This window comes from Vanessa atalanta, chromosome 3 (assembly GCF_905147765.1).
Source record: "Vanessa atalanta chromosome 3, ilVanAtal1.2, whole genome shotgun sequence".
In the NCBI taxonomy this organism is placed as follows: domain Eukaryota; kingdom Metazoa; phylum Arthropoda; class Insecta; order Lepidoptera; family Nymphalidae; genus Vanessa; species Vanessa atalanta.
The window spans coordinates 13,517,312-13,541,425 of NC_061873.1; the positions used below are offsets into that span (position 1 = coordinate 13,517,312).

Sequence of the window (24,114 nt, forward strand, 5' to 3'; positions counted from 1 at the left end):
ATACGTATGTACACTTTTTAATAATGACAACACTCATTAATATAATCTGTGGAGAACACTATACAGAGAAAAGATGTAAAGACGATTATTTTTTGTCTGTGGTAATTTTATAATCATAAATAAATTAGATAATATCTAAAAAAGGACTAATTAAGTCATTTGTTTCGTATATCTTTGATATTCTAAAAGTCAGACAATTATTGATTGACAAAATAATTGTAGTGTAAAAAAATATGACCACAAATTAAATCGTTATTTAAGTTTAAAATATTTACATTTAAAACATCGCTCTATCAGCCTCTAGAGATAGCCTCGTATGCTTAAGTATAGTAGTTCCAGGGTATGTATAAGATTACATTCGTGTATTTTTCATAAAAATACCTTAATTCTTTGAAGTCGATGGCACTTGCGGCTTTTAATAATTTGTTGCCTACTAAAATGTATAAAACTCATTCCTCCATAAGGCACTTTAGCGACACATCGGATAACACAGACTGAAGCGAGGGGCAGCTCAGGTGGCGACGGGGCAGGAGTCCAGCAGCACGTTGTGCAGCGCGCGCGCGGAGCGCCAGTCGCGCGGCGCGCCGCCCACCACCACGTCGCGGATGCAGCCCTTGAAGTTCTCGCGCCCCTCCGCCAGCTCGGTCGCGCCCTCTGAGGAGTGAAACGCTCGTGTTGCCTTTAAATCTAAATTTTACAAGTCGTTAATTCCCTCTTCTGTTATGATCCCCGTGCTCGATCCACTGGGTCATCTCAGCCGTATATGACGTAGGAATACCGCTACTGACCGGGCAGGCCGCCGACGTGCAGCGCGGCGCGCGGGGCGGGCTCGGGCGCGGCGGGCAGCAGCGCGGGCGGCGCGCGCTCGCCCGGCGCCGCGTCCAGCGCCAGCCACGCCGCGCCGCGCGACAGCCGCGCGCGCACCGCGTGCCACTGCCCGTCGCACACGCGCCGCTCGGACTCCACGCGCGACCCGCCGCTCGTGATCACCACCTGCGGGTGCGACTGCCGTGTAATCTGTTGTGTGTTTACGCTGTTGGCCGATGGATTATTACATCGGTACAAGCCTAGACAAAAATTGTTATTGAAGACTACTTCAGAGACCCATTCTTGGTTAAAATGTTAAGAAAATGTAATACACATTGATATTTCATTGATATTTCGTTCGATGTCACACGATCGAACATGTTATCTCTAAAAAATCAAAAATTACTCTCGACGGTCACTCACCAGTCCATCTTTCAGCTCGAGCAGAGCGCCGGCGGCGGCCGCTAGCACGCCGGAGGCGGCCGCCGCTCGGAACTGCAGCCTGATCTCTACCGACTCACCCTCACCCTCCCCACCGGTCCAACCGTCGGGCCACTCGGCATATGCGTCACCTGAAATAAAAGTTAAATATAATAATATTATGTATTTGGACTTCTCACGTAGCCCAAGATGTCGAATATGTATGAATGAGCCGCTCTCACCCGCGAAGTATGCGCCTCGTTCGACGCGTGGAAAGCACTGCCCCACTGCAGAGTGTGCGCGCGCGTCTCGAACAAGGTCCTCTGTACGTCCGTTGAGCGAAACGCGCCGTACGCAGCCCACCAGCCCGCCCCCGCGAACCGCCTGCAATGCGATGATAATACGTTTTAGGACAACTCTGGCAATAGTTTGTAGAGTAAATTTGTACACCACGACTTATTTGAGGCATTGCGTACTGAGCACTGAAACGTCTCGTGTACTGACCGCATGTGGCACGTGCGGCGCCAGTGCTTGCGGCGGCGGCCCGCCCACGAACAGCCTGGCGGCGCGCGAGTGCGGCGGCGCGCGCGCACTGGCGGCCGCGCCCGAACTCGACAGCGTCACGCGGCCGCGCGAGATGCGAACGGACACCTGACGTCACATAACTTTTATTATAGTATATCATGTCATTAATACAATCGATTATTATCACTATTTTGAAAGTAGAAACATTCACTGAAATAAATAAAGAAAATACAAGTATAAATACTGCTAATGTTTTATACGGTAGGAAATAATAAAGGTTTTTTTTAATAAGCTGTTGTCGATAATACCGTGTGCCACAGTCCGTCGTCGAGGCGGGCGGCCAGCGTGAGGTCGCGCCGCCGCCGCCCGCGCAGCACGAGGCGCGCGCGGCCCTCGCGAAGCGACAACGCCGTGTAGTGCTTCGGTTTTAATTTGGAGCCCTGCGGGACGATCATTTTAAAAGTCACATTACTGTATAAACACAAACATATATTGCCTGTTTTATCTTTGTACTTATTTATCTATCTACACATACCGGTAACAACATGATCACGCCCTCGCTGGCGAATGTGCGGAGCTGCAGGGAGAATGAAAACTCTGCCTTCGCCCCCCTATCCTTGTCCTTTCCTAGTCGAAGGGTCGCGTAACTCCCGGGTGTGTCTCCGAACTTAACAGCGCCCGCCTCCACTGTATACGATGACATCTGTAAGGAAGTTCCAATGTCTAGTACCTAAGTATCGATTTTATTTTGTTTTTGGATTAGTGTAATTATAAATACTGTTACGAAAGTTACGAAAGTTACGAACTGTTACGAAACGTTGTTACTGTTACGAAAGTATTAAGTTTCTGGTTGCTGGTGTTCTAAGTGAACTAACCCTGGTTTAATTCTGTAATCTTAAATTTATAATATATTCTGAGTATCATAATATAAGTCGTTACTGACATTGCCTCTGGCAGTGACTTCAACCTTTTTATGTATTTAATCTAGAGCATTAAAAAATAATAATATTGTGTTACATACAATACTTAATTTATAACAGATAAGGATAGATAAACTTTAACGATAAAGATAAATTTTTAACAGGTTACGATCGACACTGAGCTTAACATTAAAATATTGTTTCCATGCAGACTAAAAATCTTGAAACCTAGAATAAGTTTGTTACTGTAATGCATACCTTGGCGCAATCGCGGTCGCGGTCGGGCTGCGCGTGCAAGGCGCGCGGCTCGGCGGGCGGCGCGGCGCGCAGCTCTCCGTCCGCTCGCCCCAGCCGCGCGCCTCGACGTCGTATGCTAGTCTCCAAGCCCACCCAGCTGAGGAGGATGGTTATTTATATCATACTTTCACAGACTTATAAGTTAAAGAAAAAATAGCAACGCCTGCCTTTACTAAATTATAAACATATTTCTTTTCGTCTTCAAGTATGAATCAATTTTTTACAATTATTGTAACTATAAATGAATGTTCTTACGTTGTATCCACAATGAGGTCAGCAATGGTGCCAGTGAACCCGCCGACGGAGAGGTTCGGGGACATGGTGTCACTAGTGGGGGGAGCTCCTCCTACATAAAGACCGCGAGGACGCGCCGCGAGCGCTCCCCCAGCCAAAGTACCGCGACCCACTAGCTTCTCGTCCACCCATATTTCCATCTAAATACGCAATAATATAATCACGTTAACGAAATATAATCACAATAATATAATCACAGTAAGTAAGAAACAGAAATAAATAAATTAAAAATATAATTTTTAAATAAAAAAGAGGTAGGTATGTATAGCATTAATGAAATAATTCACGTTACTAAATCGTGCAGGCGATATTGCAAATACCGTTAGATGATAATCTATCTCACAGGATTGTAAGCTGTCAATAAATCGAAAACCGTAACATCTGCTTAAAATTTAATTATAATGTATTCAATTGAATTTCAGTTAAATTAAGACAAACACGAACCTAAACGAACGATTATATAAATTATCAAAATTTGTATAGCTTTTAATATAAGTTGAATCCGTTAGATTATAATCTATCTCGGGAGATAGATTATAATCTAACGGTATTTGCAATTTTAAGGTGAGAAATACGTGTATATGTAAAGTCTGGATATAGAAATATATTTTTAAAAGTTTTCAAAATTCTTTAAGTTGGAATGAACTTAAACGTATATACCCTTCCAATGATATTTCGGGTAAATAGAAATAATGTGTTATACATACTTGTTTATGAGCTCGGATCAGCTGCACCGTGTGGAGGACGCCATCATCAAACTTTGTACCGTTTATTCTCAACAAAAGTTCTCCCTTTCCGACGTTTGCCTTTAATTCCAATTCACCTAGAATTTATCGCAACGTTAATTACAATACTAATATTTAAAATAACTACTTAGTACTTACTATATTTAATCTATCCTAATATTATAAATGCGAAAGTAACTCTGTCTGTCTGTCTGTGTGTCTGTTGCTCTTTCTCGGCCTAACAACTTAATCGAATTTGTTGAAATTTGGTACGAATCAAACTTGAACCCCAAGGACACGAACCATAGGCTATTTTTATATACCTAAAACCTATCGACCAAACCCCAAAACGCAAGCGAAGTCGAGGCCGACAGCTAGTCGTATAAAAAATCTCTGCTTCACAGCAGACAAAGACCATCAGAAGGCATCTCGTAAAGAATAGAACAATCTAAACTATTCAATATAATGGTTATTACTACCTTTAATAAGGGCGAGGATGAGATAGTGGTGGTCGTCCTCCTCGTCCTCCACCTCGTTGTCGTCGAGTGCGAGCACGGGCGCGCGGTACAGCAGCACGCCGGACGGCGCGCGCGCGCGGAACGATACGCCGAGTGTGGTCTTGCGGCGCACGGCCGGTGATGCCAGCTCGATAAAGCCCTCGCCCTCCAGCACCGCTGAGCGGAGGGGCTGCCAGATACATATTCAAGTGATTTTTGGTTGTCTCCAAAAATATTTTTTCATCAAACTCTATACAAATTATATGGGTTACTTACCCTTGCAGCACACCCAGGTTCGACTCCATGTCGTGCGGGCGTGTCCAGCAAGTCGTACCCTTCTCTATCCACCATGAGTCCACCTATGCACCCCAGCAGCGGCAGTGAGTCGTATCCCAAGTTTTCACCCTCAGGAGGCAAACCACCCACCCAATAAGTAGAGCTCGACAGCTCCGGTAATTCCGCTGCAGACTGGACGGGTGGTGAGGGGGACCCGAGGGTTTCTTCGCCGTTCACGCGCAGGCTGCCTGGGGACCAGGGCCGCTTACATATCATATACCGTAAATGTATTTTCAATATTTTTATGGTAAAACAAAGTAACTTTGTATACGAGTATTCATCACTTCTTGATTCTGTTAATTTTCGTTACAGAATCATTATTATTAACCATGTTTGTAAGAAAATGTCAATGTAAGAAAAGATCGTCGCGGGCACAGTACCTCTCTCTAGGCCGTTAAAGACGCGTGTCGCTTGCACGTGCGCGGGCCGACCGTCGCAGTGCCGACCGCCCGCCGCGATCTGCAGTCGCGCCGCACCGTACACCACCAGGAACACCACACGACACGACCGCACCCACACCGACACCGAGCGGTTCTGTACGAGATACATTATTTATTACGAGATCTAACAAAATCAAAATATACTTTAAGAATTAAATTCAAAGTTACATCACAAATAACAGAGCTGACGATTCTTTTTCACATATTTGTGGTCACGTCAATATTGTGGTCATTTTTTAACAATATATTGGTAGAGACGTGTATGTTAGCTACTTATGAATTAAAGCTTATAATTTTAAGAAGAGGTCGTATACACGACCAAAAAAGTCAGTGTGCTTGGGCGGTGGCTGAGAGCGTGTGATAGTTACGTTGGCATGGTCGTGCGCGAGGAACAGCAGCGCGTCCGCGTCGGTGGTGCGGAAGGACAGCGCGAGGCTGAAGCGCCGGCGGTCGGCGGCGCGGCGAGAGCGACGCAGCGCCACGTAGCCCGCGCCGCCCAGCCACACCAGGCCTTCGCTGCCGCGGCCCTCACTGAACCATCTGTGCCGATAATAATATGTTGAACTTTAAAAATAATATATAAATTCAAGCCGAGATGGTAAAGTTGATAGTGAATTTGTCATGTCGTGTAAGATCGGCCATGTCCTATATCGGCCATCCTTAAGTTTATACATTTTAATATTTTTGGGCTCGATATTTGTTTCCCTTTGTGTGAATATAAGCCCGCAATGGTACAGCGGGCGGAATATGCTCTGAATCTTCTCCTTTACAAAAGGACCACTGTTAGTAGATATCTAGCATAAGATACAGTTGTACTAAGTTTCCTTACCTTTGCGTGCAGCCAGTGCACCGTGCTGTGGCGGGCTGCTTGGTGAAAGCCCAGAGGCCTATCGCGGCATGGTCGGCGTGGAGCGAGTGCACGCAGGCCGGCAGCGGCGCTCCGGCTTCGCCCAGCCACCACAGCGCGGGCCGCAGCAGGCCGGCGCCCGGCGCGCTGCCGGTGCTGTTGCTGGAGGTGAGCGCGGCGCCACCCGAGCGCTCCACGCGCATCCGCACCGTGCCCCACACTCTGAGGACGACCAGCTGACATGTTAATTAAATATTGTCTCATACTTCAAATATTTAGAGAATAAAATAAGAAACATGACTTTTTTATTAATAAACATTGTTGCTTTAGTAAATATACTCTTCGATATAGTTATTAATTAAAAATAATAAGGCCAATTAGTTTTTGTTTATTTATGGTATGGTATAGTCACCTCTCTATATACAGACGGTAAGTTGTGTGATCTGCGTCGTCCAAGGTGGGTTGCAACGGTTCGGGATGAGTCACCACACCTTCTCCGCCACCCACATCCCACCGCAAAGTCAACTTGCCCTTCTCAACCGATAGACGCATATATCGCTCCGAATCCTAAAACGAGTGACGAATTTTACTTAGTTTCTTCAGTGAGTTTAGTTTTTATAGGACGTAGCATATTGCCTTACAGCAACGTGTTGCCAGTCTAGCAAAAGCAGTAACTACTAAATTATAGTGGTTCAGTTATAAAATCTGTTGGCTCGCAAACGCAGCTGAAGTACGTACTCGGTCGGGCAAGTACAGCAACGTGCCGTCGCGCACGGCGGAATCGAAGCTGAGCGCGAGCGTGGCGCGAGTGGCGGCGGGCGCGCTCCACGCCGCGTACGCGCGCGCGCAGCCGCCGGCCGACCGCAGCGATACTGTTATCTATGCGTTGAAGGAGATTCTCATAGTTATATAAATATTTTCAATATAATACTTTACATACCTAATACAAGAAATATTGTTGTGGCTTTCAGTTAAAACTATGTAAGTAAACAAACGAAACGTAAAATTACATTTAATACAAACGAATAATGCAAATAATTTATTTGAATTATAAATAATAATTCATAACAACATTTAAATATCAATATACGTTTTTTGACGTGAGAGAACCTGACATTTAACTTTAAATATCTTAACGTGTCTTAAGATTAAATAGGCTAAGGAAAATTATTTTGAAATCGTACCGTGGTAGCAGCATGTCTTGCCCTTTCTACTTGTTCGCGCAGCGCTCGTAGTGCTGGGTCGAGCACGTGTGCCGCTGCGGTGTGCTCGCGGGCCCGTGCTCCCGCCGCTGCAGCCAACGCTTCTGATACTTCGCGACCGCGGAGGGTGTTCCCGCGGATCTGGGACACTGAAATAGTTTTGATGTCCACGAGATTAATACAATGCAGCTATTCAAAGCTTAATTTTTATTTGAGATTTGTCCTAACTTTATTTAGTATATTTAATGAAATTTCACCTATAAAGATGAATACACAACAAAAATATTTACATTAAATTTATTTTATTTTACTCGTGATGGTCAACGTAAGAGTAGTTGCTGGAAGACTAGCCAAATTATTCTTAACTGTGTAATGTATTCAAATATTAGTTCACTCATCAAACAACGCACCATGCTCCTCGGCGGCCCCGAGCGCGGTGTCCCCGAGACGCTGCAGCGCGGCGAGGTTTCTCCGCAACTGGTAGCGCACCCGACGCCTCGTCTCAGCCGCTTCATCGTAGAGAGCTCGGCTGCTCGCAAATACGCGCTCAGCCTGCGCGCTCGCGAGTCGCAGCGCCCCCACCGCCGCGCTGCCCGCCCCGCTCGCTGCTCCGCCCTCCGCGCCGCTTGCCAGCGCGCGCTCGCGCCAGCCCAGCGCACGCAGCCCCACGCTCACCGCGTCCGTACCGCGCTGCGCCGCCTCCAGGTGACGGCGGAGTTCTGTTGAGTAGTACTTTTTAAGAAATAGCGCGATTGCGAGTTATATCAGTTTGATTCCGTAATATCGTAAGAAGGAAAAACTCTTATTCCTTTGTTATGTTTAAATAAAAATATTTTTAAAATGATACAAAATTTTAAAAGAGTATGTCATTCAAAACTATATTAAGGGAGTTGCTTGTAGCTCTCACCGTCAGCCTTCGCTATCAGCTCTTTCCCTCGTCTCCTGAGTGCGTCGGAGGCTGCGTTTTCCTTCTCGGCGGCGACCAGGAGCGGCTGCGGACCTCTTGCCAGCTTGGCGGCGGTGGTGGCGGCGACGCTCGCGGCGTGCGCGGCGGCGGCGGCCTCCCGCACGCGCTCTGTCACTTCGGTCCAAGCCCGAGCCGCCTGAACACCCGCCGAGGCTACTGCTCGCGTTCCCGCAAACAAACTGCACGCAATTAATATTTTTAACATTATGTTCATCATGTACATTAGTAGAAATCGTTTAACGTGACATTGTAATTTAATATGACAATTGGTTTGGTACAGAAGGCTTTGCGAATAAATATGATAGTTTTGAAAGAACTTTAAATTTCTAGGGGATTTGTATTACAAATTATGTTCGTTCTAAAAAATGTGTCAAAACATTTTATGACATAATCTTTCACCTACTTCTTATACTCTTTAGCTTTCTCTGCTAACGTTGCGACGTGCTTCTTCACCACGTCAAGGTACTTCTCCTTGTACTTGGGAGTCAGATTGTACAGGATGCCTTCCTTCTCTTCAGCGCTCGAGGTGAGGTTCTGAAGCTCGGAAAGTAGAATGGGAAAGGACACCGCGAGGTTCTGGGTATGGAGTATGTCGACGCGGGTGTCCTCAGTTAGATTGTGTGTTGATATTTTTGACACGTCCTGTAAGAATTGAATTTAAAACGACATATTATATTGAATGAAAAATGTGTTCTTTATGTTTTTGTATTACTTTATTTATTAGATGTATTGTTTGCTTAATTTAGAAACCAGGTTTATTTGAAATCGAAACTAATATTCATATGGCAGATTTCTTTTCCTTTGTCGTTATTAACATTCTTGGTATGGATACACACCTCTAACACCAAGCGACAACGTAGTCCAACATCCCTCACGCTAGACAGCCTGGGTATGACTCGCTTCTTCATTTCCGCAACGATGTCGCCCGCACTCCATACGACCTCAGCTAGTCTGGGGAGGTCCTCCGCCTTCCTCTCCCACTCGTCGAGTTCAGACTGCATCTTATTGATACGTTTCAATGCGTCTTCGATGCGATAGTTGTATTCTTGTACGGATGTCGATTGTAAATTTGCCTAAAATTTTCAATTTTCTTAGCAAAACTTAGAAAGTGTCTCATTTAAAAAAAACAATAACAACTCAGTTTCTCGCTAGTCTTTGTGGTAGAATCTACAATCGTAACCAGCAGTATCAAAAGTGTCCTACGACCCTCCTATTTCTATAAAGAATGTTTGGATTTTAGCTTTACGTAACAGAACTCTTTTAGTAAGATATATACACACGTAATGAATTACAATATTTACATTAGTTTGAATAACTTACCGAATCGGACACATCAGTTGCTCCAGCAATGTAATCTATTAAGCTTAGTTCCTTAATTGTCTTCAATAAATGTCTCGCCTCTTTAATCGCCCTGTGGGCACTCAAGTGCTTCTCTCCTCTAGCAAAGTCATCTAATGCCGCTACTTGCAGGGCTATAAATCTCTTTTGTTTTAAAGCCTCTTCCAGCCCACTCATACTCTCCAAACTTAATGACTGAGCTTCCATCTCTCTTCTAGAAGCATCTAGTTTTAATCTGTTTGCCAAAGTAAATAGCTCATGTTCTGCTACCTCTAACTCGTTAATAGAATGATTCAGATGTTTGGCATCTTCCAGAATTTTCTTCGAGTGCTGCAGTTCTGTGTTTAAATTAGATGCGTTATTTGAAAACTCTCGTAATGCCGGGAAAGGTTGTGGTATCCTGCTGAGTTCTGTGAGGTCAGCGCGTGAGAGGTCTTTCGTCATTTCCTCCACGGTTTTCAGCAACGTCTGCGTGCAATTATCGCATGCTGAAAAATAAATGTTGAATTATATTTTGAATTCATTTGATTCAACTAAGCCTCCATTTATTGCAAGTTTACTAACGTTTGCATCCATCTTCGTCCAAATAATGTCCGGATCGCGCGCACAGCTCGCAGCGCTCTCCAGCTGCGTGTGCGCGGCAGTGGCAGCGTGCGCGGGCGTCGCACCGCGGGGAAAGCGAGCCGCGCGCGTCGCATGCGCAGCGCACGCACTCGGCGCCGCGTCGCCGCCAGCCCACCGCGCACTGCTCGCACGACGCACCCGAGTAACCTGAGCATTTGATGCGGCACGGTAAGCAGCGAAATGGATAACGAACTGATACATTTTGAACTACATGTTAGTTGATACTAAGCTTAGGGGTCAATTACAATATTTATATTGTGATATGATATATAAATAAGCAAGTTCGTCTGGGTAGGTACCACCTACTGATCAGGTACCTAATCTTCTGTCAAACAGCAATACTTAGTAGGAATGTTTCTATACTAGCTTGCAGGGTGAGTGGATTACTCAAACTACAGGCACTTGGTACATAACATCTTAGTTCTCAAAGTTGTTGGCGCATCGGCGAAGTCAGGAATGGATAATTTTCCTAACCGCCTTAACATATCATAAGTAGATATATATTGTTGTGTAATGATTATAAATGCTACAGATCTATTTACATTTAATATTACTTACCGGGCTGACAATAGCACTGCAATCTTCCGTGCGCCATTGCACACGCAGTGGCTCGCGATAGCTCCCGCGTCGGGCAAGGGCACGGCTCGCAGCCGCGCTCGGGAGTTCCATAGTATCCCTCCGCACAGCGCTCGCAGTGCGGACCCGATGTGTTGTTTGTACAGTTCTATGACACAACACAAATGCACCATACATTAATAACAATTAAAAAACATTTATTTTATCTGAATTCGATTAAACTGTTTATTTAAGTCTAATAATAAAAATAATTACAAGCTTTAGTATGTTAAGAAAGTGGTATAAAACTATTTGATAATTTATTTTTCCTATTTCGCTATAAAAATATATATCATATCCAAAAAGCAAATAACATAAAAGCTGAAAATCTATCTATCTAATCCAAACCACATACCAGACAATATCCCGTGTTTGGATGACATCGGACGGCACGACCGTGGCACTCGCACGGACGTGAACTCTCAACATCGATTAGGATGGTTCCCGCTACTCGTAGCAGGCGTGGTGTGTTTGGTGGCATCCAGAAACCAGGGGCAGGACGTTGACAAGAGGCTGCATCGTACCCGCGCGGGCACAAGCAGCGCTCGACTCCAGGTGCCGGCGCACCGCGTGATAAACCAGCAATCGCCGTCTCCAGGGATACGTTCAGCAGTCTGTGGTATTGATTTTAAAAAAATACTAAGGTCATTACCGAAATCATATACACAAAATCTATTCGTTGTTATACTTCCGTAATTAGTGTTTTATTTAATTAATAGAGCATACTTACAGTACGTGCAACGGCTCAGCAGTGAGAGGAGCTCTTGTGGATAGTCTCAGTAGTAACCGACGCACGTCGGAGAGCGCCAGCATAAGCGCCCCTCGTGAGGCCACAGCGCTCCCCAACGATCCTCGTCCACCACGCCCCGCACGCCCACTCCGAACTTCCCACAGTGATTCGTGAAGGTGCACCGCATGCGATCCGTTCACAGGTGCCACTCGCTGGTTAGAAGAGATTTCGGTTTAGTAAAAAATAAATATTTTTTACTATTGCTCAAAACCTGACTAAGTTGCTCACCTCATAATAATCCAAGACAATGTTATTCCCATATATGCTAACGAGTGGGAATCTAGTCATCACGTGTGGAGGGAGTGGTTCACCCCCCTCCTCTTCTACCCGAAATCGAAGTGCTCCTCCGTAAGATAAGACATGGTCGCCAAGAAAGAGCTCACCCAGCTCCGCGTAAACCGGCACAGGTGGGCGGGGGACAGATATCGTGGCTTCCTGGATGCTGGTGCGGATTGCGAGGAGGGAGTCTTGGTCCATCTTAAATTAACAATTTCAATTAGTTATGGGTAAACATTACATTTATAGTTTTAAAATAATGTGTTAAATTATTTTTAATTTTCATTGTGTGAATTACAACTACACTGAAAAATTAGTAATGGTAATTAATAATATTCAGGTCTTTAGGTATAGATTGATATATGTTGAGGAATATGGTAGGGGATTGCAAGCAATATTTACCGTGCCGAGATCCCCACGCAGCAGCTTAAGGTGCAACGGTGTCGCGGCATGCAGCGCTGCACGAGCAACCTCCGCCTGCGTACATTTAGCACTACGGCCGAAGCAGAAGCATGCGGTGCAACCTGCTGGGTTGCTGGCTGCCAGACCGAAGGTTCCGTCCAGGCACGTATCGCATTTCTCGCCTACAACGTTGTCCTGAAAACGTATGCTCGAGTAACTTATTGGAAAGCACCACGTCCTAAGAGTGGTCGTGGTCGTGAAGGGATATTTGTAAAGTGATTGATATCGAACATACAGTCATTTGTTAATTTATGTCTGTAATGGGCGTTCGTAATATTTGTGTTCTGATTTTTAAAAATAAATAATTAATTATTTTGTATTGTAAGCGACATTGAACTGTCTCGCCATCAGGTGTTCAAATCTAAGCATCTGTTAATAATCTTTTTTTATACCTTGCACGGACATTGTCCGTTCTGGTCACAAGCGCACACGCCATCTTCGCAGCCGCGCGTGCCTGCGGACGAGCACCCGCAGGGTCTGCACCGCAGCCCGAAGTACCCGCTCGCGCACCGCCCGCACTCGCGCCCCGTCCAACCGGCGCGGCAACGACACTGTCCGGTCACCGCATCGCAGCTCTCTGAGAGAGTTCAACTGATTTTATACGTTACGGAATGATAATCTCCGACTTCACATATGAATTCCATTGAAACTGTAACACTTATTGCTAAATAATGATAATACGCAAAGAGAATTTCACAGTGAGGACTGTCTGATTGTTACTAATGTTTATGTTTATTTCTTTATGTAGAAATAAAATTATTTGGCTTAATCGCATTGTCTTTGTTTAGTGTAAGGTAGGGTTTATGACGAATAACTCTGCTATAGTAAAATAATACAATTACGTTATAAGTTTAGTTTTTTTTGTATCTTAATTATAATAATCAATTAAGCCTAATTATCGTTCACTATTTGTTTGAAATGAAAACTTCGATCCTCGAATCCTCGATCACGTCGAAAAAAGTGATCGTAATTTAATAATACCAACCAGATACAGTTCCAGGTCCACACGCGCACGGTCTGCAGCCGGCCGCGCGGCCCCAGTAGCCGCGCGCGCAGTGCTGGCAGCCGGGCCCGCGAGTGCGCGCCGGGCACACGCAGCGGCCGCTTATTGGTGAGCACACGCGACCCTCAGTACATATGGGACATGCTGCAAATTCCAAAATGTTATTTTTATGTTTAAATAATGATATTACTATATTGTTCCTTAATTTCATTAATATTACTCACGTAAGCAACCCGTCGGACCGAACCCATAGTACCCCGACAGGCATCGGTCGCATCTCGGCCCACCGACGCCGACGGAGCAGGCACACAGCCCCGATACAGGGTCGCAGGCAGCAGCGCCCGCGCCACATTCACAGCGTCGACACCCGCCCTGCTCCAGGCCCCAGTATCCTTCCTGAGGGTTACGTCTTTTTTTAAGATATGACAGAAATCTTCAGCTGTTCGTATGTTTGTTAAGGGGCTGATCGTGTGGTGGTGATTAACCACCATTTAAAAAATTGACGAAATGAATTGAAATATTCAAACTTTTTGTCTTTTATATAACACCAGCTACACGTCCTGGTTTTGCTTGGATAAAAAAGTTTACTCATTTATACCATAATACATATGATTATTGGTTTACGTATCGCAAGCCAATAGAGGTACCAGTCGGCATGCCGATTTTTCCGACATCTTCAGCGACCATCGTTATAAAGAAATTATAGTGTGTGGGAAACTTGAATATAAAGTATTATATTCAGACCTTTGTTAAATTCATATCATCTGGTTAATTTGTTCTTAGAGCCGACTAGAATAACAGATTTTGTCAAAAAATGTGATACTCATATCAACAAGTACTCATATCATACAAGGAACGAAAATAAATTTACTACTAACTTTACTTCATTTACTCGACTGCATAGAGGAAGTAAGTTTTTTTGGGGGTAATGAACACGGTTTTAAAACGATGCCAAAAAAACTCAAAAAGCCTGTGTTGCCAAATAAAAAAAAGTTTTGTAAAGTTTTTTTGGGTTGAAAGTGTTATACAATTAGTGAGCTCATGATAGCAACTTGGGAATAAAACGATCGTCTCTTTGTATTATTGATTTCTTCTCAGGTCAGGGTATTTTCTTTCGAGCAGATGATAATGTTTAATTTGAAAATCAATAAATAATTCTAATGTTTTTATTTTTTTATTTGTATATTATTAGAATAAACTTAAATACAATAATGAAAACTCCTTCTTGAATGGAAGGACCATTTAATAGTGAAAACGGTATAAAAATAATACAGTTGTATTGTTTAACCAATTCAATTTAGTTGTAACCAGTTCAGAATAAATATCATCAAACAACTTTAACATTCATAGACGTTTTCACAAACGCCATAAAACATTACGTAATCAATATCGTGGACGGTACAATTACTCTCATATTACGCATGTACTAAAACCAATTATAGTGCGTATTTTATTCGAAATTAATAGCACATTTATATGTCACCCTGCGTGTATCGTAACGAGTAGCCTACCAAGTTGTATGTAAATCGCGGACCTCCGCGGAAATGTCACCGGGACATTATCCTTAACGTGGAACGTGGAAGTAACGGTTTACAGCCTAGAGGTTCCCATGTCAAGACTCATTGAGTAAAGTCGGTTATACATGACTTAATCGAATTCTATATATTGTACTTAAATATTTTTATGTATGTAAACTCTTTATTGGGTAGTTATTTGTATTTATATAGTTTTGAATAAACTTTACTAATATTATAACTGAAAGTAACTGTTGCTTTTTCATTAGCAAACCATAGAACCGAATTTTATACGTACGTTTTGGTTTCTAACATCCATGCCCGTTGGCATCCATCACCAAATCCTAAAACTATGGCAAAGCCGCGGGGGACAGCTTGTACTATATTTTTTTTATAGAGTACTTTAATCTCTTCTGGTTGCCAAGCTATTTATTCTTTTTTATTACAATTTTTTAAATTATTTTTTAATGTTTGTTGGTTTCAGTGAAGTTGGGAAGCCGAATTAAAATCAAGTCCTCTTATCCAACAGAGTTGACATATTACATGTTGGGTTGGTTCAGTTGACCTGATTTTACTACCAGGATTGTTTCCAATGATGGAATTCCTCATGGGTCAACCGTATAGACATGATCTTTAGTATATAAAAGTTTGTTTTAAAGGCGTTTTAAGTTAATTTATTCCGTTTCATAGCTATTGACAAGCTGTATATTTATCGATCAAAGAAAAATTGGAAATAAGAAAAGAAAAAATGTATAACTTGATTTGGTTGATATCGGTATTAAATTATGTGTTATTTTTTTATTGAATAACTAAGCAAGTAGTCATCCAAGAGCCTATTTTGAAACAGGATGTTCTTAATCTTATTTAATCAAATAGTCTATTTTTGGACATACATTTGGACGAATTCAAAGATATAAGAACTCTACTCAATATATCTTCCTTCACATTCACACAAGAACTTTTCAAGGTGGGAACCAGCGATCCTGGGTTAGTATTAATTCATGTCCACATATTAGATAAACATAAATTCATTTATGACCCGGGGCGATGTTTAGGAAGCAGTTCCACGCCACATTAACTTGTAATTCTATTCACGCATTTCCAACGCCAGGTACGTTCAAATGTTCTTTAATTCCAATAATTGCCAGTAGCCTGGAATTACCCCCTATTTATTCAATTAAATGCCATTCGGTTTAGTGATTTGTGAGAGGGACGGTGTAATTTGTTGTGAAGGATTTGTGGCTAGTTGGCGACGTGGAGCGACGTGCGCCGTGATAAATTGAATTAGGTGTCGTTACGAATCGAAGCTTGTAAATGCCAAGCCTACATGTAATTGTACGGAACTTGCCCTCAATTACATTCGACAATTCGTATTTTGTTGTATTTAGTTTCGTTGTTTCGTGACTGTATACCAATAGTACCATAGAATTGTTTCATTTATCGTTAATCTGTTTGGGAAAATGCGTGTAAAAATTTGAACATATGAAATTGCTCAAGTATCGCTTTTCATTCCTTTATCAAAAGTTCAATAATACTTTATTCAAGTAGGTTATTATAATAAATTTTAAATCGACATTTTATAAGACTGGAGTTTTTTTTTTTTTATTTCATTGGTTGGTGGACGAGCTTATGGGTCACCTGATGTTAAGTGGTCACCACCGCCCATAGACAAAGGCGCTGTAAGAAATATTAACCATTCCTTACATCACCTATGCGCCACCAACCTTGGGAACTAAGATATTATGTCCCTTGTGCCTGTCATTACACTGGCTCACTCACCCTTCTAACCAGAACACAACAATAAAGAGTACTGTTATTTGGCGGAAGAATATCTGATGAGTGGGTGGTACCTACCCAGACGGGCTTGCACAAAGCCCTACCACCGAGTAAAGTTAATGTGAAGTCTGCAATCCAACAGAAAATCGACAAAAAGCTCTGAAGTTACTCGTTTCCAACAAACAATGACAAACATACATCAAATAAAATGTATATAATCATAAAATTTATTTCCAATGAAGTTACCTCACAAGTGTCGCAGGCGCGGCCGGTCACGTGCGCTCGACATCGACACTGACCCGTGCGGATGTCACACACGTTGCTTTCCGATCCCACAGACGAACAGTTGCATCCTATAACAATACACACGACACGTTGAACAATACTTCTAAATAAATTGTGCAAAAGTATACAGAAAAAATAATAACATTAAATGTCGCACAATTGGGACTAGGCTAGATCCCTTTTAAGTGGACGGTTCTGTTTTAATTATTTCCAGTCATCTCGGAGCTGCCATCCCATCGATTTATAAAAGTGGTACATCGTGGACTTCCTCAATTATAATTTGACACGAACATAAAAGTCACGCTTGTCACATCAATAGTCGAAATTTAAGGCTCGCTGAGGTTTGCAATAAATCTATAACTTTCACCGAAACGTTCTGTATCTTTTGTCAGACAACAACATATCTACGTTTATTATTATAAGTATTTATATATACGTTTATATATTATACAATGTCGAAACAGTGTTAATATTAATCGAAATATTCACTTAAAATATCAATCAGTAGCCACTTTGTTGTATCTAAGAATCCATCAACTTCAATTCAATTCAAATTCATAAAATCTCGGCCGTAATTTAGAGTATCGAGTCGAGTCCAGCTCGCTCAGTACATTAACGACTAGATTAAATATTTGTAGGCGCTTGCTTCGGCTACTCAGGTCTAAACGCCGTCTAGATAACACTGATGCCTGTAAACTGGATGCTTTACGTCAACTCGAGATAATTCGAATCTACATTCCATGCCCTACGCCAAGCGATTGTTTAAATTGCCCCTTGAATCGATATTAATATCGATTCTTTTTAATCGTTATTTCTATCTCCATATAATTTTTTTATTTTTCACTTTGTTTGATATTATTACTTTATTCATTTTATCGTCTTAATTACTCAGCCGATTATCATGATATTTTACATAAAAGTTGAACAGGATGAAAAAAAGTCCTAGAGTTTGTCTAACACCGATCCATTCTTCCTTTGCATCCGGGTCAAACCGTAAACTAGACACACGGAAGTAATATGAAATAGGTTTCAGATTATTAATTTAGATATTAACTGGATTTTAAAACAGTTAAACATAGGAATCTTCTAACATTTCTTGTATTATAAAACATTGCGCCAATAGCAAATTAAACATTGTCCAACCACAAAAAAGTTTAACAACTAAAAAGTTCGTGAATAGTAACTTAATACGTTCCAACAATGAAACTGTCAGTTGACAAAACAATGGAAATAAAAATGAGAATGGACGTTTAAGATTACATTCCAAATGAGCATACGTTTCTGGTTATATTTGATTTCAAACTAATATTAACAACACAATTATGTCTATTAATCAGTCAGTACACAAGTACTGTTTCTCTCTTTTTTAAATAGGTAGACATACAAATGTACAACTGGTGGTTAGTGGTCACTACTGCTCATATAAATAATTCTAATTTCATTTAAACATTTAAAAAAGTAACAGACATTCCAATTTTAAAATAAAGTAAATAATTAAAAATTTAGATGAAATAGCAGATGGCCCAGTGGTTAAAACGCGTGCATCTTAACCGATTATTGTACTTTCAAACACCACTGTATTTTCATGTGCTTAATAATGCTAAGCCCGAAAACATTGTGAGGAAACCTGCATGTTTATCCACATGTTTATCCTGCCACTCCAAACACTTACTATTTCTTTACATAGATAAATTACTGCGTGCAAATTTACATGCATGTTTATTGATTAATGAATGAAGGATATTGTGCGAACATATTAATCATTTCATGTATCACAGACAGGCCACGTCATATCAGTACACAGACAAATAAGCCACTTGACGGTATATTTTGCACTTACTTAATGATAAGCCTTGTGTTGTGATATTAGCCATTCATTGAGGTATCAATGAGCTGCCAATAATGATTTCTTCCTGATCGAGTTGGCTATTCTCAAGTAGGTAACTTCTTAACTGGGCAGGATATATTATAGTGTACAAGTGTGCGCATACAGATGTACTATTCATTCTCTTATTTCGATAACCGTATTAAAAACATAAGAGAAAACATAAAAAAAATAAAAATCTGTATTTTTTTCTGTACTTTTACAGCATAACATTTGTATGTAACAAATAATATTATTTTCCTTAAAAGTAGTCACTAAACCCACAAAGTAAAAATGAGTATTCATCTTTGTAATTAAATGTAGTAAGTATTATATATAAATATATTTTTTCTATGATAAAAATAGTTATGCTATGCGTTATTTTATATTATTAAGGTTATATAAATACTATAATATCTATGTATTGCTAACAAACGGGATGTCGGCACTACATCGTAATTAACAGCCTGACATTTGATTTGACGCGTAATTGCTAGGCCGTGTAACCTGGATACCCTCGGGCCTTATAGAGGTCTCAGAGATAGCTCAATTCCCAGAACCTACGTATGCATATCATTTCCTTCATTAATAACAATTCTAGGTTCATGAATGAGTGCATAAATATGACTATTGATATTAGGCCTAAAACATAATTTTTGGTAACATATAAATTCTGCAATTTTTTTACGTAGTTTCTTAAGTTTTTATGATATACCATACCATACGCCCATAGACAATGGCGTTGTAAGAAATATTAACCATTCCTTATATCACCAATGCGCCACCAACCCTGGGAACTAATATGTTACGTCCCTTGTGCCTGTAGTTACACTGGCTCACTCACCCTTCAAACCGGAAGTGAGTAGTACTGAGTACTGTTATTTGGCGGTACAATATCTGATGAGTGGGTGGTACCTACCCAGACGGGCTTGCACAAAGCCCTACCACCAAGTAAATGTCTGTTGAGTTAAACTTGGTGAACGCAGTTATCATCTATGGACTCTGTGTTTGTACGATAACTGTTAGAACTTTTTTTAGATCAACTGAGGCAGGTCAGGTCTGGTTTTTTAAAGTGATCCGGAAGAAGTCGCAGGCACAGCGAATACTAATTTAATATAAATAGTGGCAAATATCACTGTTATCAGTGCTTGTGATATATATTGCTTGACATAGATGAGGCGTTGCTAGACAGCGTGTCGGCAGCTGACCCGATTAGACATGCAGATACTACAATAGCACATTAACAAGATTGCCTTTAAAATTGCATTCGCTTTTATGTATAGCACGAAAGTATTTTAAATCAGTAATTTTTTTATTTTTTATTTTTTATTTAATAAGTACACTAACAATATACATATTAATTGATGGTTTACACAACATCCAAAAAAAGAAAATCAACTTCTGATATGTACATCGATTACAAGTGTACATAACATTCACAGTGTATGGTGTCAACATGTAAAATAAAGTTTAAATTAAGTTGAAACTAAAATATATTATACAATTTTAAAAAAGATTATTGGCCTATGCTATCGTCGTTTACAAACACAATAACTACATATTATAAAAGAAAAACAAAAAACAAGGAATTTAACGCACTATTTAGCTGACAAGAAGTAATCCATGAGCTTTTTTTTAAAAGTAATGAAGCTATCATGAAAGATGTCAATGCCATGTATAACTTTTGTGAATTCATTATGTTTAGCACATATGCGCACTATCGGAGCCAGTTTTCCAAGATGAGTTTTCGTGATAGGAGTATGGAATATTTTTGTTAAGTAACTTCGGGATGTTTGTTGTTTGTTGATTGTTTGTTGATGGGGATGTTTGCGAGGAACAGTAAGAGATATTCGATGTAAATGGTCGCAGCACTTAACCTTGTTGTGTATAATTTTATGCAAAAAACATTGATCGAGAATATCCCGCCTATTGCGAAGAGACATTAATTTGTATTCAGCTAGTCGCTGATTGTATGGCTGCCTGTGTGAGAAACCGCTGGCTTGGAAGGCCAAATGTCGAGTAAATGCACGTTGTACTCCTTCGACGCGTTGAGAGTTAGAGCTGTAAAAAGGATTCCAAATGACGCTGGCGAATTCAAGATGGCTTCTTACGAAAGCGTTATATAGAAGAATTTTAGTCCTGGAAGAAAATCCCTTAGTATTGCGTTTAATGAATCCCAAGAACTTTGCAGCTTTGTCAACAATATTGTTTATGTGTGATTTGAAATTTAATTTTTTGTCAATAGTAACTCCTAAGTCTCAATAATAATAATAAATAATAATAATAATAATAAGTAATGGAAACAAAAAGAAAAAAATAGTTGGCACTTGCAACTGGGTTGTAATTTTGGTGTAGGGTTTTAGTCTATGACAGATCAGGATCGTTCATCAGGTTGGAAAAAAGACATCGTACTGAACCTGCATCTGTCAGATGATTTTTTGGCATACGTTCATTCATCGCTGAAGCGACACGGAGTAAATTACAAACTTTGCCCAGCTGTGGGGCATTCCCAGTTATTAAGCCATAGGATATGACCACATAATCTGTCTCGTTATTGTTATCGCGTAAAACATCGCAATCAGAGTTTGACGCGTGTTGATAGCTAATAGCGTGGAAAATGTCAGCGCCTATAATAATTAGTACCGTATTTCTATGAAGCGCGATTGATTGACGGGCCGACCTAGTTACTGTACAGACATTCAACTGCAATTACAGAATACTATTATTAAGATAACTGTATTATTAAGTTACATAATTGTATACTTGTTTTGTTCTATTTGATTTTAGATACGAGCTCTTTATATTAATGTAAGTGCCACGGTATTTTGATTTCGTCTTTTGTTATTTGCTGTGTAATAATTATCTATGCTGATATGTTGCGAAAGTAACTCTATCTGTTTGTGTATCTGTTGCTCTTTCATGGCGAAATCATAGAACCGATTTTGATGAATTTTGGTATAAAGCAAGCTTGAACTCCAAGGAGGATCCCATAGCTTTTTCGTACCTAACACCTGATAACCAATTTTTAAAATGGAAGCGAAGACGCGGGCGACACGTAGTTACTAATATATTCTGGTCGAGTTATTAATTTATAGCACTTATAATTCCGTTAAAATAGCTAGTCAATATTTATTCAAATGTAGTTTTATTATAATCTTAATTCTAAGTTAACATTGTGTTGTCTATTTGTGAAAAAAAGTTAATTATGTTAACTGTTTTGAATTTAGACAGAATTATTAGTGCTAAACAATCAGGCCTTGCCCGGCTAAAATCAGCGTCTATATAAATATTGAAGGACAATAATACGAATAAATTCTTGTTTTTTGAACCAGGAACCTTTGCGGGCGTATCGAGAAAACTCACTACAGTTTCATACGAATTGGATGAATGGCTTAGGAAAGCATGGAGGCCAAACATACTAAAATTCATTTCTCTTTCTTAGATGAAGATTATTTGGTATCAAATCTTTAATATATTGTTTGAACTTCTCATTTAGAACTAAATATTGTATAAAGTAGGTATCATTCGTTGCGAGCAGTTTCGCAATATTAATAATTCAATTTTAATTTATATGCTGGTTCACTACCGGTCGTCGAATGCACCGAGTGTTCTGCATCATCAATATAAGTATAAAATGATTTATATATCATATAACTAAATATATAAAACTTTTCGGTTTTGAGTCCCTAAAAACTATAATATATCTATTTTATCATTATGTCTTTTATAGTCAAAGCTATTATAAAATAAAGGACCTAGGTGTGGTCCCTTGAGAATGCAATTTTTAAAACCTACAGTAACAATCTACATTTTGGTAGTTTTACATTCAATATGGATTATATGTTAAATAATAATTGTAAACTGGTTATTGTGAAGAACAGAAATTACCCAATACTTTGAATAAGAGGAGCTAAATTAAAATTATTTTATCAAATATATACGCCGAGATCTCATTAAAGTTAGATATTAAATATTATAATTATAATAAATGTCGCAAACAAGATTAAGTATCTCTATAAGGCGTGCGTGATTGTACAGAAAAGCGGTAATTCAATAAAATTAACTTGTCAAATTAACATGAACTAATTTACCGACCAATATATTTCTTAGAGAATATGCAATTTGTTGTAACAATCTTACCTTCATATATATTTAATAACTATTCCGGATTCGTAAGGATAAAATTCATACATAGTTAACTCAAAATCCCCAGTTAAAGAGGAATTTTTCAAAAATCCTCTCTTAGTAAGCTCTGACCAAGAAAGGATTACACACGTCACGACAGGAATAAATAAGATAAATTTCGAGTTAATCCGAGCATAGCTTTGGAGATCTCAAAATGAGTAGTCTTTACCAATAACTAAATGACCCTGATGGTAAGAAGTGTCCCCACCATCACCTAAAGACTTTAAGAAATATGAATTAATTCTTACATTGTCAATGTGCCACCAATATTGGGTATCTTTGGAACTAAGATGATACGTCCTTTGTGCTTAGAGTAACGCTGACTTACAATAATACTAAGCATTTATAATTATACATAATTTTTACAATTTTTCTTAGATATTATTTAATTGTATTGTTATTTTAAGTTTTGTTTTTTTTTTTTTTTTGTTGTTTTGTTTATGTCACTGATGTCTCAAAACGATGCTTACAAATAAAAAAATCTTTCTTTCTTTCATTCCTGTTTGGTGGCAGAATATCTGATGAATAGTTGCTATCCATGTAGTCTTTCTCTACGATCAATTAATGTTTCTTGGGTGGATTAATAATAAAAGGTCAATAATGTTCCAAATAAAGCAAAGGGAGGAGTAGTATCCTCTTTCTATCTACCAATTTCATTTATTCTCCCCTCAGCACCTCAAAGGCTGAATATTTTATTAGAATAAGTCCCTTTTTGAAGACTTTGTTTTCAATCAGTTACATAAATATAATTTGTGATCGTTTGTGTGGAATATATAAATTTACAACAGAAACCAGTCAAATCTTAGAAGATGTCGTAAAGTTGTTTGTTGGGGTTTGGTGATTGATAGAAGAATTCCATTTGGAATATGCAGGTTTTCTCCTATTTTTCCTTTACAGTTTTTCACTTAATCAACTATTTGAGGACTTTAAACTTAGTGCCTACATGGATTGGATCAGGAAATTGAACACGGATAATATTGGTTTTATTTCGATTTCTACAATTGTGTGAACTTTAACTTCAATTACCTTTATAATGTGAAATCAGATGATATAATTAATTAAACAAGCAAAGCAATATTTAATGTAGGAACGCTACTAAATATAT

At 40.1% G+C, this 24,114-nt stretch overlaps 1 protein-coding gene across 1 annotated transcript in view; it reads right to left on the reverse strand.

The window, feature by feature from the left end:
- Positions 1-195: 195 nt before the first annotated feature.
- The window catches only part of LOC125076930 (laminin subunit alpha-1), a 160,402-nt gene continuing 136,483 nt past the window's right edge, over positions 196-24,114 (reverse strand). Inside the window, exons 20-52 of the mRNA XM_047688668.1 lie at positions 16,922-17,028; positions 13,610-13,781; positions 13,368-13,529; positions 12,775-12,959; positions 12,323-12,517; positions 11,873-12,121; positions 11,585-11,796; positions 11,210-11,468; positions 10,798-10,963; positions 10,180-10,386; positions 9,598-10,103; positions 9,114-9,350; positions 8,681-8,919; positions 8,218-8,456; positions 7,721-8,029; positions 7,293-7,459; positions 6,847-6,987; positions 6,521-6,675; positions 6,091-6,330; positions 5,630-5,801; positions 5,202-5,355; positions 4,762-5,009; positions 4,468-4,675; positions 3,971-4,086; positions 3,225-3,403; positions 2,931-3,066; positions 2,288-2,455; positions 2,061-2,192; positions 1,732-1,878; positions 1,470-1,611; positions 1,231-1,379; positions 789-993; positions 196-654 (exon numbers count right to left, since the gene is read on the reverse strand). Of these exons, the coding sequence (XP_047544624.1) occupies positions 512-654; positions 789-993; positions 1,231-1,379; positions 1,470-1,611; positions 1,732-1,878; positions 2,061-2,192; positions 2,288-2,455; positions 2,931-3,066; positions 3,225-3,403; positions 3,971-4,086; positions 4,468-4,675; positions 4,762-5,009; positions 5,202-5,355; positions 5,630-5,801; positions 6,091-6,330; positions 6,521-6,675; positions 6,847-6,987; positions 7,293-7,459; positions 7,721-8,029; positions 8,218-8,456; positions 8,681-8,919; positions 9,114-9,350; positions 9,598-10,103; positions 10,180-10,386; positions 10,798-10,963; positions 11,210-11,468; positions 11,585-11,796; positions 11,873-12,121; positions 12,323-12,517; positions 12,775-12,959; positions 13,368-13,529; positions 13,610-13,781; positions 16,922-17,028 (6,446 nt within the window). The 3' untranslated portion in view covers positions 196-511. The remainder of the gene's footprint in view (positions 655-788; positions 994-1,230; positions 1,380-1,469; positions 1,612-1,731; positions 1,879-2,060; positions 2,193-2,287; positions 2,456-2,930; positions 3,067-3,224; positions 3,404-3,970; positions 4,087-4,467; positions 4,676-4,761; positions 5,010-5,201; positions 5,356-5,629; positions 5,802-6,090; positions 6,331-6,520; positions 6,676-6,846; positions 6,988-7,292; positions 7,460-7,720; positions 8,030-8,217; positions 8,457-8,680; positions 8,920-9,113; positions 9,351-9,597; positions 10,104-10,179; positions 10,387-10,797; positions 10,964-11,209; positions 11,469-11,584; positions 11,797-11,872; positions 12,122-12,322; positions 12,518-12,774; positions 12,960-13,367; positions 13,530-13,609; positions 13,782-16,921; positions 17,029-24,114) is intronic.